At 42.8% G+C, this 14,175-nt stretch overlaps 1 protein-coding gene across 8 annotated transcripts in view; it reads left to right on the top strand.

Annotated features, from left to right (window-relative positions):
* Positions 1-12,695, top strand: part of IL4R (interleukin 4 receptor) — a 31,656-nt gene extending 18,961 nt beyond the window's left edge. For all 8 annotated transcript variants that reach the window (XM_038419219.1, XM_043493703.1, XM_038419221.2 and 5 more), the window contains 8 exons: positions 2,956-3,097; positions 4,004-4,173; positions 5,072-5,229; positions 6,455-6,614; positions 7,264-7,363; positions 8,265-8,343; positions 8,491-8,576; positions 8,674-12,695. In XM_038419219.1, the coding sequence (XP_038275147.1) occupies positions 2,956-3,097; positions 4,004-4,173; positions 5,072-5,229; positions 6,455-6,614; positions 7,264-7,363; positions 8,265-8,343; positions 8,491-8,576; positions 8,674-9,904 (2,126 nt within the window). In that variant the 3' untranslated portion in view covers positions 9,905-12,695. The remainder of the gene's footprint in view (positions 1-2,955; positions 3,098-4,003; positions 4,174-5,071; positions 5,230-6,454; positions 6,615-7,263; positions 7,364-8,264; positions 8,344-8,490; positions 8,577-8,673) is intronic.
* The last annotated feature ends 1,480 nt before the right edge of the window (positions 12,696-14,175 follow it).

The raw sequence follows: 14,175 nt of genomic DNA, 5'->3' as shown, positions 1-14,175 counted from the left end.
ATAAAGAGTAGTTAAAGAGTACTTTGAAATTGTAAACCTATACAAATTAGCAATATGCATTGTAGGGTATTGAAGGAAATTTATTCTTAATTGACTGAAGCACTGACAATTGTTTTTGAAAAAAACATGGACGGTGAGGAGATATCAGAAGACAAGGGAAGCAAATGTGGTACTAATGTTCAGAAAAGGAAAGAAGAAAGAACCTGTTAATTATTTACCGATAAGATTAATGTTTATCCTCAGTAAAATAAAACACAAGCAAAACAGTCTAGAAATTTAGATAATGATGGAACCATGAGCAGCAGGAAGTGTTGGGGTTTATAAAGAGTAAATCATACCAAACATACTAAATGATTTATTTTATAGAGTTAAAAAAATTGATTCCTGAAGCTTCAATTCTTACACATGCTAGTAATACTAGTCAAGTGAGTGAGTCCCAGTGCTGAAGCACTGGAATGGGTTACCTAGAGAGGTGGTGGAATCTCCATCCTTAGAGGTTTTTAAGGCCTGGCTTGACAAAGCCCTGGCTGGGATTTCGTTGGTGTTGGTCCTGCTTTGAGCAGGGGATTGGACTAGATGACCTCCTGAGGTCTTTTCCAACCCTAATATTCTGTGATTTCTATGATGATTTCTAAAGTAAATGGAATTACTCAAGTGAATAAGGATTGCTTGGTGATTAAAACTAGAAGGACTGGGCATTTAGAAGAGGAAGTGAAAGTAACAGATGTAATATATATGGATTTTAATGAGGATGAAAGACCAGAAACAAATGACAGTGATAAGCAGCAAAGTATTAGTTGGCTTAAGTTTCTAGTAAAGTACCACAGGGATTAGTGTTAGATCCAGTCTTATTTAACAACTTCATTAATGCTCTTGAAAAAGGAGTGAACGGCATGTTCATGAAATTTTCAGATTACACTTCATAAGGAGTAGGTGGAAATACCCATCACACCAGAGAAATAATACAGAGGAACCTAGGGAGATTAGAAACATGGGCAAGAAGTTACCAAGTAAAACTCATCTTGGAGAAAATGCAAGCTGACATATTGGAGAATTAATCCAAGCCCAAACGCTGAATGGGTGAGAGGAACCTGGGAAGCAGGAGTGGCTGAAAGAACCCTAAGGAGTGGGACTTCCCAGCAAATTAATTTTCAGTTTGCGGTGTGATAAGACAGCAAGAAAGGACCAACAGAGTTTTGGGTTACATATGCAGAATCATCCTGTCCTGGAGCAGAGGAGGAATCCTTTCTCTATCTAACCCTTGTGTAACTTCAGCTGGAATACTGCCAGCAGGCTCTGTCCTGGGAACCTCATTACTAGAAAGAAAGATGTTGACAAATTTGTCAGAGTGCTGACAGCAGCAATAAAAAATAACCAGGGATGTGGAGGAGACTGACATGAAAAGGAGGACTGGAAGAGTTAGATCTGCATAGCTTGTATAAGAGAGGACTGGGGGGATGTGACAAAAGTCTACAAATGGTCAAGCACCAGAGAGGGAGAGGAATTATCTAGGACAGGAAAAGTGGGTGGTATTTACTGACATTGTTTTTTTAAAAGTTCACGTTTCAGAACTTCGGGGCATGTTGTTAGCCTTTATAACTACATGAGATTATTGTCACACATGCCCTCCCACTCCCTTCCCTTCTGCTGTTCAGTACAGTCACATATGGCATCTTGTTTCAAAGTAGATTGTAAGTTTTTTGGAGTAAGGAGCAGGTCTTGCTGGATATTTCTACACTGCAGTTAAAAACCTGTGGCTGATCCATTTCAGCTAACTCAGGTTCCCGTGACTCGGGCTAAAGGATTATTTAATTGTGGTGTAGATGTTCAGGCTCAGGCTAGAGACTGGGCTTTGGGACCCCGTGAGTGGGGAGAGTCCCAGAGCCAAGGTTCCCACCCATGCTTGAATATCTGCACCCCAATTAAATAGCCGCTTAGCCTGAGCCCAAGTCAGCTAGCATCCAGCTACAGGTTTTTAATTGCAGTGTAAATATACCCATTGTGTTTGTGCAACAGCCAGCACAACATGGTCCTGATCCTGACTGGGGCCTCTGGGCCCTACTACAATACACATTAATAATAATAATTAATTAATTAATAATGAGCATAACTAGGAATAAGGGAATGAAGTATCAGGAGAAAACTTCTTTTAAACAGGAAAGTTAATTAGACTATGAAGAAGCCTGTCGCAGGGAATGAGGGAAGCCTGCTTGCTTGGGATGTTTGACAAAACACTAGAAAATGCCCTGTAGGCAGGAACCTTATTCTGATTCCTAGGAGAATGCACTGGGGCCTAATTAATCTTTTCTGTCACTAATATCTATGATTCTGATATTCTCTGATTAATCTTTAATAACCTTTACACAGAACTTGTGATAAACTAATTTCCCAATGATAATGTTTCAGGGCCTGAGAGTAGGTGAGCTGGGAGCTGTTTTGGGGTCTTTGATCCAAATTGTGATTGTACAGCCCTTTCATTTTGTCCCATAGAATTTTGAGGTGCACTCTGTAGTGGGCCAAGTTTAGTTTCTCTTCCCATTTAATCTGAACAAGTCAAATGATTGAGCTTTCACGCTCCCTTTAAGAGATTTTAATAGTTCACCTTAATTGAATTGGCTAGTTAGCACTGTCCTCTCCCCCACACTTGGTAAGGCAACCCCCGTCTTTTCATATGCTGTGTTTTTATACCTCTCTACAGTATTTTCCACTCCATGCATCTGATGAAGTGGGTTTTAGCCCACGAAAGCTTATGCCCAAATAAATTGTTAGTTTCTAAGGTGCCACAGAGTCTCCTCGTTGTTTTTGCTGGTACAGACTAACACAGCTACCACTCTGAAACCTTTAAGAGTTCTGTTTCAAAAGAAGAATTTTATACTTCTTAGCACCAGATGCTGTTCTGGCTGATTTTGTTTCCTATTTCAGTCACTGCTCAGTGTTGTGTTGGTTTTTCCTTAGTTATGGCAACAGGGCGTATACAGAGGTTTGAATGCTTCACTGACTATGCCAGGGAGCTGTCTTGTCACTGGGAAGTGGCTGCACAAACAAACTGCTCTGAGGAATTCCAGCTCTATAACAGGAAGGAATATTTCTCGACATTGTAAGTGTTTATTGCCACTTTCTGTGTTCATTGTTAAAACATTAAATATGCTGCAATTATTAACAGCCCTGCCCTGCCTCTCTATGGCCATGGGGTGAGGTCTGAAGCACAGCAGAATCAATGTGGTCCTGCTGCATGGGGAAGGGCATAATGCTTGGGGTCCTCACCCCCTGTGTTTGGTAGAGCACAACTCTACAGGCGTCCCTGCACCCCCGGTGCAGAGGGGATCATTAGGTGTGAACCAGGGACGTGGCAGGGCCAATGGATCTGCAGCTACCTTCGCTGGACATGAAGCTCCACGTGGGGAGTATTCAGCAGTAGCTGTGTGACCTAGAAGGGGTTGTATTCCCTGTCTTCAGCCTGGGGGAAAGGATTGCCCTCCCCTTCCCCACCCTCTCCCCTGGAGCCCAGTGGCTCTCCTGCGTTTAGCACAAGAACATAGGGTCCGGTCCTTATTCCTGGCCCTATTGTGCAGAAGCCTGCTGGCACTCCCACAACAGAAGCCAGTTCCAGCCTGCTCTCCCCAGCTGATTACAGTTTCTCCCCAGAGACATGCAAGTGGCATCACTTTGAACAGGTTAGCTGACCCCTCTTTCTTTTCCAGACTAAAAGGCTTTCCGTCACCAATATGCTCTCTCTGATGCAGCCAGGTGAAAAACGGGTCCTCACTCTGTTAATTTCTCCTTTATAGACTAGGCCATAGCTTTCTCCATTGAGTTTTTCACTGAGGGATACACAGATAGCTGAGACTTTTGTACCAAATGCTTTCTGGAAACTAAGTTTGTGCATCTCAGATTCAGCTTACCCACTGGGAGCCTTCTCTGATGACACTGAATGGGGGCTTAGTTTAAATGAACTGAGTGCTTAATCCTATGTAAACATCACATCAATTTTGATATTTTTCAGATATAACACATGCATCCCTGAGAATGGAAAAGACAGCAGCATGAATTCCATTTCCAACTGTATTTGCATAATTCTGCCCGGATATTTCTCGATAGGCCTCGCATATCATTTAGCACTACAGGCCAATGGGACAGTGCTATGGAATGGCACTGTGATACCGGCACATATTGGTGAGATATAGTTTGTTACAGATTTGATTGATATATCCAATTCCACATCCCCAGCCAACTACCTTACCAGCATCACACAGTCAGCACTTTCCTATCCTCTGACAGAAACACACCCATAATGTGTTCTTCATGTGGCAACAGAATTCAGGGATGAGGAGTGAGATGTCATTGCCTGTTTCTGAGAGAGGACAAAGGTCTGTATCCAGGATTCTTGGCCCCCAACACATCTCATGACAGTTTAATCACCACCCTGAGTGTCTGAATGGGCTGAACAGGGTTTCTAGAACTAATTCTTGGTAGATTGCAACGGCCTTTGGTAAAATAGTTAATGTCTCTCTCATGTCACAGGATACAGTCAGCATAGATATACCTATTACACACACGTGCGCCCACATACTTTCCTGGTATTAAAATAGTTTGTATGGATAAATCTGTCTCACCTCAGATATTAGGAGAAATATTTCAAGAAACCTGTGTAGTGATTAACCTGCAGCAGTGATCTGGGCTCTTCTTTGATGTCATTGTTGCTCACTAGCAGGATGAGTGTGAATCTGTGCCTTGGGACCTCATCCCCGGAGCACAGGCACCAGGGAGAGGTTGGCCGAGAAGATGCAACAAGCAAATCCCCATCCCCAGAGCACAAGCTAGGAAGCAACTCTATGCATTTTTTTTTTCATGTTGGGAGCAGGCCACTGATAACATGTATTTGAGACCTAATTCCACTGACTCAAAAATCCCATTTCAGTATGGAGTATTCTGGTTTTGGCTCTTACATCCCTTTATCAGAGCACAGGGAAACAAGGCTGAATACAGTTCCCACATCTGTAACTACAGCATTGTCTGTGACTGAATAGCCCACTTCTGTCCATTCCTCTGAGTCAGTGTTTCCCCCTTACAGTTAAACCAAGGCCCCCAATAAATCTTACCATTGAGAAGGGTGAAAATGATAACTTCTACGTCTTGAGGTGGGTCGAGAGCTACAGCGCAGGGGACATGCTCTATGGAGAGGAAGTAACTTACGAAGTCAAATACTGGAACAAGCAGAATCCAGAAGAGGTAGGGAACTGTGTTATTCTTCGCTTTCTTGAGCTGGTATCCATGGTATGAAAAGTCCTTCAGAAAATCTTGAGGAGCTTTCAACCAGGTGGTTAATGGTGATGAGACTTCTGAGTGCCATTTCCCCCATCATTCATGTATAAGGGACAGCAAGCGCTATGGCCACAGGTAACATTGCTTTAGTGGCATCACCAGGAGTGGAACTGATGGTAATCTTCTGACCTTCACCCACAGAATAAGCTCTCCCCATGTGAGTCATCAGATTGAGACGCCTCTCACAGTAGATTGTGCTGAGATTCAGAATATGATTGTTCTTGCTCTCAGAGCTCCACTGGGCTTGGGTCCCCTTGGTGGGGCTTGAATCTCTCTATAGGCTCTGCTGGGCTCCTCAGGCTCCTCCTATGGCTTCCCCTCCTTTATGACAAAGCACACTATAGAACTGTTTGTGCGCTGTAACAGTTGCCACACAAGACATTAGTGCACGGCAGACTAGTGATGTGGAAATTCGCACTCTGGTTTGCCATGCGCTAATGTCCCATCCAGACCAGGTGAGATTCTGTAGCACAGTATAGCAGCTTTGGAGAGGTGCCAGGACATGGTAGTACTGCATACTGCCCCAGTTTGAGCCATGTATGCCACTGAATTCATATTTCATTAAACTCAAGTCGTTAACAACAAATTTAACATATTAAAGTTCAACAGTCATAGGTTTTAGAGTAGCAGCCGTGTTAGTCTGTATTCGCAAAAAGAAAAGGAGTACTTGTGGCACCTTAGAGACTAACAAATTTATTAGAGCATAAGCTTTCGTGAGCTACAGCTCACTTCATCGGATGCATTTACCAAAGCTCACGAAAGCTTATGCTCTAATAAATTTGTTAGTCTCTAAGGTGCCACAAGTACTCCTTTTCTTTTTGCGAACAGTCATAGGCTGATTCTCAGAATAAATTAGCCAGGTTCTGCGTTTTATTTAGATTATTCCTGATACTTTTTTTAATTGTGTGCTAAAAATGGATTTAATCCACCTTAAGTTGTGCAGCAAAGGAGTTTATTTCTCTTCAAATATATCCTGAGCCTTTGGTTTGTCAGCAGGTACCAATTAGATGGTTACAGCAGTGAAATCAGTAAAACACATTTATATGAACTGAATGTCACACCTAACACTGTCCAGAAAACTAAACATATATTCCATACAGAACCTAAATGTGTTACTTCGCTTTCTATTCAGGAGTTTGTAAATCAGCTTCCCTACCAAACGACACACTTCGAAATTCTTGCAACGCAGTTGAAGCAAGGGTACGACTACCTTGTAAGGGTACGGCGTAATTATAGAGGCAGCTATTCCACCAATTGGAGTGACTGGAGCAATGCAGTTGAATTTCACAATGGTAAGTATCAGTAACAGTTGCAACACAGTGGAAGAATCTTACAGGATTCTAAAGCACATGGTGTACATCCCACTATTTCTTCTGCCTTTCTGTATCAATTAGAGAGATGTAGCCAGTGAGTCCCAGGGCTGCTAATAAAATCATCATCCTCAGACTTTTACTTATTGTAGACCGATGCCCAAAGACTCCAAAGAAAACAAAAAGCATATTACCAAAAGGGCAACAACCACACAGTAATCAACTCCACTGCTCCCACCATTCATTAGGTCCATCAGTGGCTACTAGCCAGGATGGGCAGGGATGCAAAACCATACTCTGAAGTTTCCCTAGCCTCTGTTTGCCAGAAGCTTGGAATGTGCGACAGGATGATCACTTGATGATTCCCTGTTCTGTTCATTCCCTCTGGGGCACCTGGCATGGGCCACTGTTGGAAGACAGGTTACTGGCTAGATGGACCATTGGTCTGATCCAGTATGGCCGTTCTTATGTTCTAGAATGCCTCACATAACATAACTGTAGGTCCCCATGCACATTTTGATACATATATGGGCTTTACTTTAAACCCTTTAAGTGGCATTGTTTCAAGGTGTACAGAAGATCACTGACATGACTATGCTTATTGATTGTGCTTTTATTTCTGAATATATAGATTATGGAGTAACTTTAGAAGATAGTCTGCAGAGGATTATTCTCATATCCTGCATGTTGATCACGGCTCTGATTTTAATCTGTTACTTCTGCTTTGCCATGTATGTATCATACTGCACAAGGGTTTACAGAGCAGCAGTTCACTAAATATTCAGTTTCAAAGAGCGTAATGGCATGTACAGTAGTATAGTACTTTGTAATCATAAAGGACCTTTTGTCTGAAGATATACAAGCAACCTCTTTACAAACATGAATTAACTAACCTTCATATCATCTCTCTGAACCAGGCATATAAAGATATTAGATTACAGCACTTTTCTCCACTAAACCATCTGTATAATAGTGCCAGGACTTCACAGGAGCCTACTGCGGCTTAATTAATGAGTGTTTGTAAAGCATCATGAGACCTACTGTTGAAAGGCTAATACACATTTTTAATGGCTGTATCTGAGGTCCTTACTCAGATTTTACTCAGTCCTTGCTCAGGCTAAATTCTTACTGATTTCAATGGGCCTGAGTAAAATCCTCAGAATTTGGCCCATATATTTTGAAGAGAGCAAATGCAGCTAATATAATGTTAAAACATTAATAGAGCCAACCTCCTCATCTATATAAAGTATTCCCCTTGTCAGAGCAGGATCTGTCATCTTTGGACCCCCAGCTCTGCAAGTATCTCAATAGTGCTGGTTATCTTATTGCAATATTTTATTTTTGAGGAGTAATTTGCTGGACTTGGGTCACATTAATAGATTTTCCTGTTTTCTCACAATCTCAAATAATAATCTGACCATGTGACGGTGCTCAGGCCATTTAATCATTAATATATGCACAAACGTTTACACTAGCATTGCTGAAAAGCATTGTCACTCCTGGACATAAACAGAATAAGCGCTTCTGGTTACTGGAGCATACAGACTGGTTGAGGAGAGAGAGTAGAGGTAGTGAAACTGGGGAATTGGGGCCAAACACGGCTAAGAGTAAGCAACGATTCTTGCTTTGCAGAGTTAAGAGAGAATGGTGGGATCAAATCCCAAATCCAGCCAAGAGCCATCTTGTTATTAAGAATGTCAAGGGAGCTCAGGTATGTGATTTAAAGATTTTACAAAAAAACATATTTCCCATATGTTTAAAAAATGAAAGAGGTCATATGTTTTGATGCTGATTGTGATTCAGAGAAATATCAAATTTTATTCAACCATACCCTAAATCTGTTTTATGCCTCTTTTAGATTTCAGTCTGGAGGAAAGTGATGTCCACTGATGAAATTAAGGCACCTTTCTATGATGTGAAACAGACTCACATGGAACACCAACTGTATGTAAAATAAAGAACATTTCTCTGGTTTACAGCATAAAATATTTTGCTATCAAGTGAACATTAATTGTGCCTTCCTTTTCATCCCCAAAAACAGAAGCTGTAAGAACTGTCTTGCAAAATATGCTCAAGGCCAAACCTTGAAGGGGAAAGATAACATCAAAAGTGGTGAGAAACCTGAAAGTTGCCTGAATAAATGTGGAGAGTGGTTCCCAGAAGAGTATGAAGCTGTTCTAATTCCAGAGATCACTTTGATTGAAGCTTCTCTTGAAATCTGTGAGTGTTCAACAAACACTGAAACTGAGATCCATGAGGACAACTTGGGTGAGATCCTCTTGTGCCCACCTTGTGAGAGCAGTGCTAATAGCTTTATAGAACACACTCAACACAACGATGCACTTGCAGACATGTTTATTAAGCTACTAGAATGTGGAACCAGTATCCATGACACTGAAGTTCCAGACTTCATCATAGAAGAGCAAAAAACCTTTGAGAATTGTGAATCAGAAAATTCATCACAGCAAACACCAAAAGAAAATGTAGTCCAGGATCAACAGTCATGTGATACTTCACACGCTTGCTCCTTTTCCACTACAGCCTCTCAGGATGACTACAACTGTAGAGCACCTAGCACAAAGTCAGTGCGATCAGAAGAATCTTTTGAATCTGGTTATCAAAGTTCTAACGTAGACACTGCTTCTCCCGAGGCAAAGAATCCTCCAGACATGTTGCATCAAAGACACTTACTTTGCAGTTCTGAAACTCAGCATGACTTGTTGGTCTTGATTAAAAAATCACCAAATGCTCCTTCCTCTGAGATAATCAAAGACGGAATAAATAGTCCAGCATATCAGAGCTTTGACAGCCTCATGTCTCAGTCCACTGAGCCTTGTAGCACAGCATATAAGAGCTTTGCCAGCCTCCTGTCTCAGTCCACAGTTAGCAATAGCTTGACACAGTGTTTGGAAAACCCAAGCTCTTCACTCTCCTTAGCAGAGTTTCCAGAGAATCAAATACTTCCCTACAGAGAACAAGCCCATCAACCCCTTGGTGATCAAAGCTGTTACACCAACCACAAGGGTGACTGCACTGAGACTGCTTTTCAAACCATCTGTTCAGAAGACATAGACTTTCCATGGCTTTTCTCCCATGCTCATGACAAAGTTTCATTTTTCCTGCCAGAGAAAGAAATACACAAGCAAATAACATGTCAACATGTTCCAGAAAAAGCAGCTGCAATTTCCTGCCCCTCTGTTTCTAATCCATCTAGTTACGATCCTTTTGATATTGCTCTTAAACACAATAATACACACTGTGACAATAACTGAGGCTATTTCTGAGTCACCTTATAAACCCTTTATCAACCTTTTAAACAACAACCTCAAAGAAACACTTCCAGCTATCACTCTCTGTGAATCTGATCTGGATTTAGACTTGTCAGACTTTCTATAGCATTGACTCAGATGTTACCACAGGCTTTGTCTTCGGTCTGAGTTCAGGAGAGGCTCTCACACAAAACAGCAGTGACAGCCCTTGGATTATCAGCTTTAATGAACCTCGTAGTGATGGTGAAGATGAAGATACTGTGGGCATGAAAAAGTTGCTGTGGTCTTTAGATTCTAGCTCTCGGGAAGACTGGGAGGACCATGCAGGAGACACAAAATTGTACTTCTGATTTTCTTCTGACTGTACAGATGAAAGGATACAAGAGAGTAGCAATAACATGCCATGTCCTCTTCTGCTGTGTCATACACGTGACCATTTGAGGATGTCTGTAAATGCGGAAGAAAGTGAAGCGCAGTTACAGAATGTTGTGAGCATGGGAAGTGGCCGTGCAGTTAATTTATCAGATGAGTCACTGAACCACAACACTATTGTATCTAAACCATCCGTAGAAAGAAATCAAACTTCAGAGCCCCTGAACTCAACCGAGTTGCCACTGGGTGGCCCCTTCGTGGACAGCCCCTGTTTAGGAACCTGTCCTTTTGATTATTGCTCAGTTCCAGGTGAGGGATCAAAAATGTCACTTTTCATAAAAACAGGCCAAATGAACCTAATGAGTGAGAGCACCAGGATGAACCAGTAAACAGTGAAACTTACACAAGCTCCTGTCCATGAAGGTAACTGCTATATGAACATGACCTAGATGAATTTAATGGGGTTGCAATCAAGATAGCCTTTGGGAATAAACTGTGTGGAAAATGGAAATGTTGCTTGTTTTCCCACACTTCCTGCAGAAGAGCAGGCTGTCACTATGCAGACACTGGGTGGACTCTGGAACAGATCAGAATAGATTTGCTGAGATGTCATGGTCACACTTGCTCCAGAGTTGGTGATTTGGTAAACTGCTTGAACTCTTGGGGCTGTTGGTGCTTGAGGATCCCAGCAGTGGCTCTCCCAGTGTAAAGATGGTGACAAGCTACAGACTGAGCTAGAGTCTGTGATGGGGCCTTATACAACACCCACAACTAGTAGCAGTTGCATGGGGCATGAACTCGTGTTCATTTTAGCTTCCCCAGTGTTGGTCTGGCCCGAATACACTTGCATGGGAAACATGCTGACCCTGCAGCTCAGATTCAAAGGTGCTATATAAGATGGTTCACATCCCAAGGAACTGGAAGAAGGTGCAAGTTAAAGCAGGAGGTTGCTGACTTTCAAGGACACCTTTGTACAGCCTCTCATTAGCTATTTTCAGGAGAGTGCAGGGATTGTAACTGTGGCTGGCCTTGGCGTGGGTGATGTGAGAAGGAAAGCTGTAGCTCCCTCATGGCCAGAAGTTGCTTTGCATCACCCTGCCTAATTTCCCTTTATGAACTCCCCAAAAACTCCAGATCGGAGCCCAAAAGTAATTAGAACACTCCCCTGTTTGGGTCCAATTTATTTAGTCCTGACACACACTGGCCTTCCAGGCCCTAACCCCAGTTCCGCATCTCGCTCCACCTTGGGTAGGGAATCCCACTCCCAAACCCTCCTTCCTGGGGCTGAGTCAGTGTTCAATGTCTCTCTGCAGGCCTCCAAACTTCCTTTGTGTCTCAGGGTCTTCCCTTCTTTAGTAAGTTACTCCCTGGGGCAATTCCGCTGGTCTTAGGGTCTTTCTTACAGGAACCTTTCTCACTCTGCATTCGGTTTCCTGTAGACACACCCCATTCTTGCCCTGCAGTTTCCTGCTGCTCTCACAGGGGACTCGTCTGATCACTACTCAGGTGTGCCTAGTTAGTTACTAGGTTGGTTGGTCCCAAACCTCTAGCCCTTAAATGGGCAAGCCACCCTTTTACAGAAGGCTCCTGAGTCTGCCCCCCTCATGGCTGCATGCAAAGGCCAGCACTGTCTAGCCCTCAGTAACTGTATTCATGAGGGTCAGTTTCTGATCTCTTATCTTAATGTGACTGCAATAACTGTGTGGAAGTCAGTGGTGTTATTCCACACTGGTATCAATGTAACTGGGATCAGATGTTTTTAAACTGTGTATGCCAAAAAAGCCTGACTAGTGTAGGATCAAACTCTCTAAGCTGTGTGTGCATTCCACAAGGTTTCTGTATGTGTCTGGGGTATAGATTGGAAACGACTCCCACAGCTGAATTCAGCTGGGATCACATGTGCCCCTTGTGATAATACATCCTCTGATTCTGAACTACTTGAGCACAGAAGTATATACTGTGGCATTATAAATTCCACAGTAAGGTGGGGAGTCCAGATAGTTAAATGGCCACTGCAAATTCTTTACATTTCAACCCAGCTCATATTATTCAGAAATCCCTTTTCCCATTTCTAGCCATAAACAGAGAGGCGTAGGCCAGTTCAGAGAATGTATCTGTGGCCACTGTTCAGCTACTGCTTTGGCATCTTCTTTAAGGAACGTTTTTCACTGCAGAAGCACTACCTACAAAACTAGATGGGCAGCCAGATAAGGGGTTTTGTGCCCCATGTAGACCTTTGTGGCCATACAAAGGGAGTGCGTAACCTCAGGAGGGCACTACTGCAAGGTGCACATGTTCAAGGTGGGTGTTTGCATTTGTTTGGACACTGGTGCTTACACCACTATAATGAGGATGTTGATAAATGAAAACACGTTATTCATTGTTAACGTGATGATTAACACATTAAAGACTTATACAAGAATTATCAGGTTTAGAGTGTATTTTTCATTAAAAAATAGCTTTAATTGTAGGTGAAATATTCTATATATTCATTCCAGGGATGTACTCTGTATTGCCTACTGTACAGCAACGGGTCCTTCTGCAGAGCCCTCTAGTGTAGATGATAATCTCAGCATTGGTATAGCACTTTACAGACAGTAACTGACTGACGCTTACAGTCACTCCTCTCCTTGTGAGGTCAGGCAATACTGTTACCTGCATTTTACGCATGGGGAAACTGAAGCACAGAGTAATAAAATTACTTGCCCAGCGCCACAGAGTGAACGCATGGCTGAGCCGCATTTTGCTACTGCTGGTACATTGTATTGGGACGTGATTCTGGTTTTACACCTGTCTCTTTACGTGAAGTATGGCATTTCCCAGGGACTTTCTTTGCCTCTATGTAGCTCATGTTCCCAAGCTTAGTGTCACTCCCCCTGGGCTGGATGATGATGGCAAAGAACTGTGAATAAATACTATTAAGGGTACAACACAAAGACAAAAAGAAAAGGAGGACTTGTGGCACCTTAGAGACTAACAAATTTATTAGAGCATAAGCTTTCGTGAGCTTCATCGGATGAAGTGAGCTGTAGCTCACGAAAGCTTATGCTCTAATAAATTTGTTAGTCTCTAAGGTGCCACAAGTACTCCTTTTCTTTTTGCAAATACAGACTAACACGGCTGCTACTCTGAAACACAAAGACAGGAACACTGCTAGGCAGAACAGCAAGGCCAAACTCACCCTCAGTAACAGGAGCTCCTGGGGTTTTCTGATGCTGCAGTGCCAGTGAGGCTGATTTCTCTGCTTGCTGCACTTCCTTACTCAGTCACAAGTAGAGGACAAGGTAACCCTAACACCACCTCTTTAGCAGAGTGACCTGTGAGATAAAATGCCTGCACCTCCCTAACAGAGAGGGGCATGACTGTGCTTTTCACAGATCTGTACTTTGTCCATAACACCCTGTTATCTCTGCATGTAGCATGCAGTGCTGCGGACTGGGTGGGGTGGGAAACTAGTATACAGTTTTTCTAAATTCTGTTTGAACAGCAGCCAGTTTGGGATGAGATTCAGGCTGGATTCTGTCTGGGTGGGTCTGGTGCAGGCAGCACCTCTCTGAAGCCGTAATCTGATCCTTCGAGCTATTTTGCATATATTTATATTTAAATTCAGTTGCATCCAGTCTGTAACTTCACTGAGTGGAATTCTATTAGGGATTAAATTGGACAAGTTCATAAGAAGAGTCACTAGAGCAATACTCTGAAAGCATGAGCAGTTCAGCAGCATTACCTTTAGTCGAGTGACCAAATCTGGCATCAAACCAAGACAGAACAGCTCCCTTCACCAACATGGCATTGGAAACTTCCCCTATAGCCTATCTTTGAGGCTGCTCAAGCCAACCACTAGCATTCTCCTGGGGTAAAAGCAAGGACTCAGTGCACAGGGCTCCCTATCTGGCCTCCAC

This window comes from Dermochelys coriacea, chromosome 10 (assembly GCF_009764565.3).
Source record: "Dermochelys coriacea isolate rDerCor1 chromosome 10, rDerCor1.pri.v4, whole genome shotgun sequence".
In the NCBI taxonomy this organism is placed as follows: Eukaryota; Metazoa; Chordata; order Testudines; family Dermochelyidae; genus Dermochelys; species Dermochelys coriacea.
Note: the sequence above shows the minus strand (reverse complement) of the source record. Positions and strands in the feature narration are given on the sequence as shown.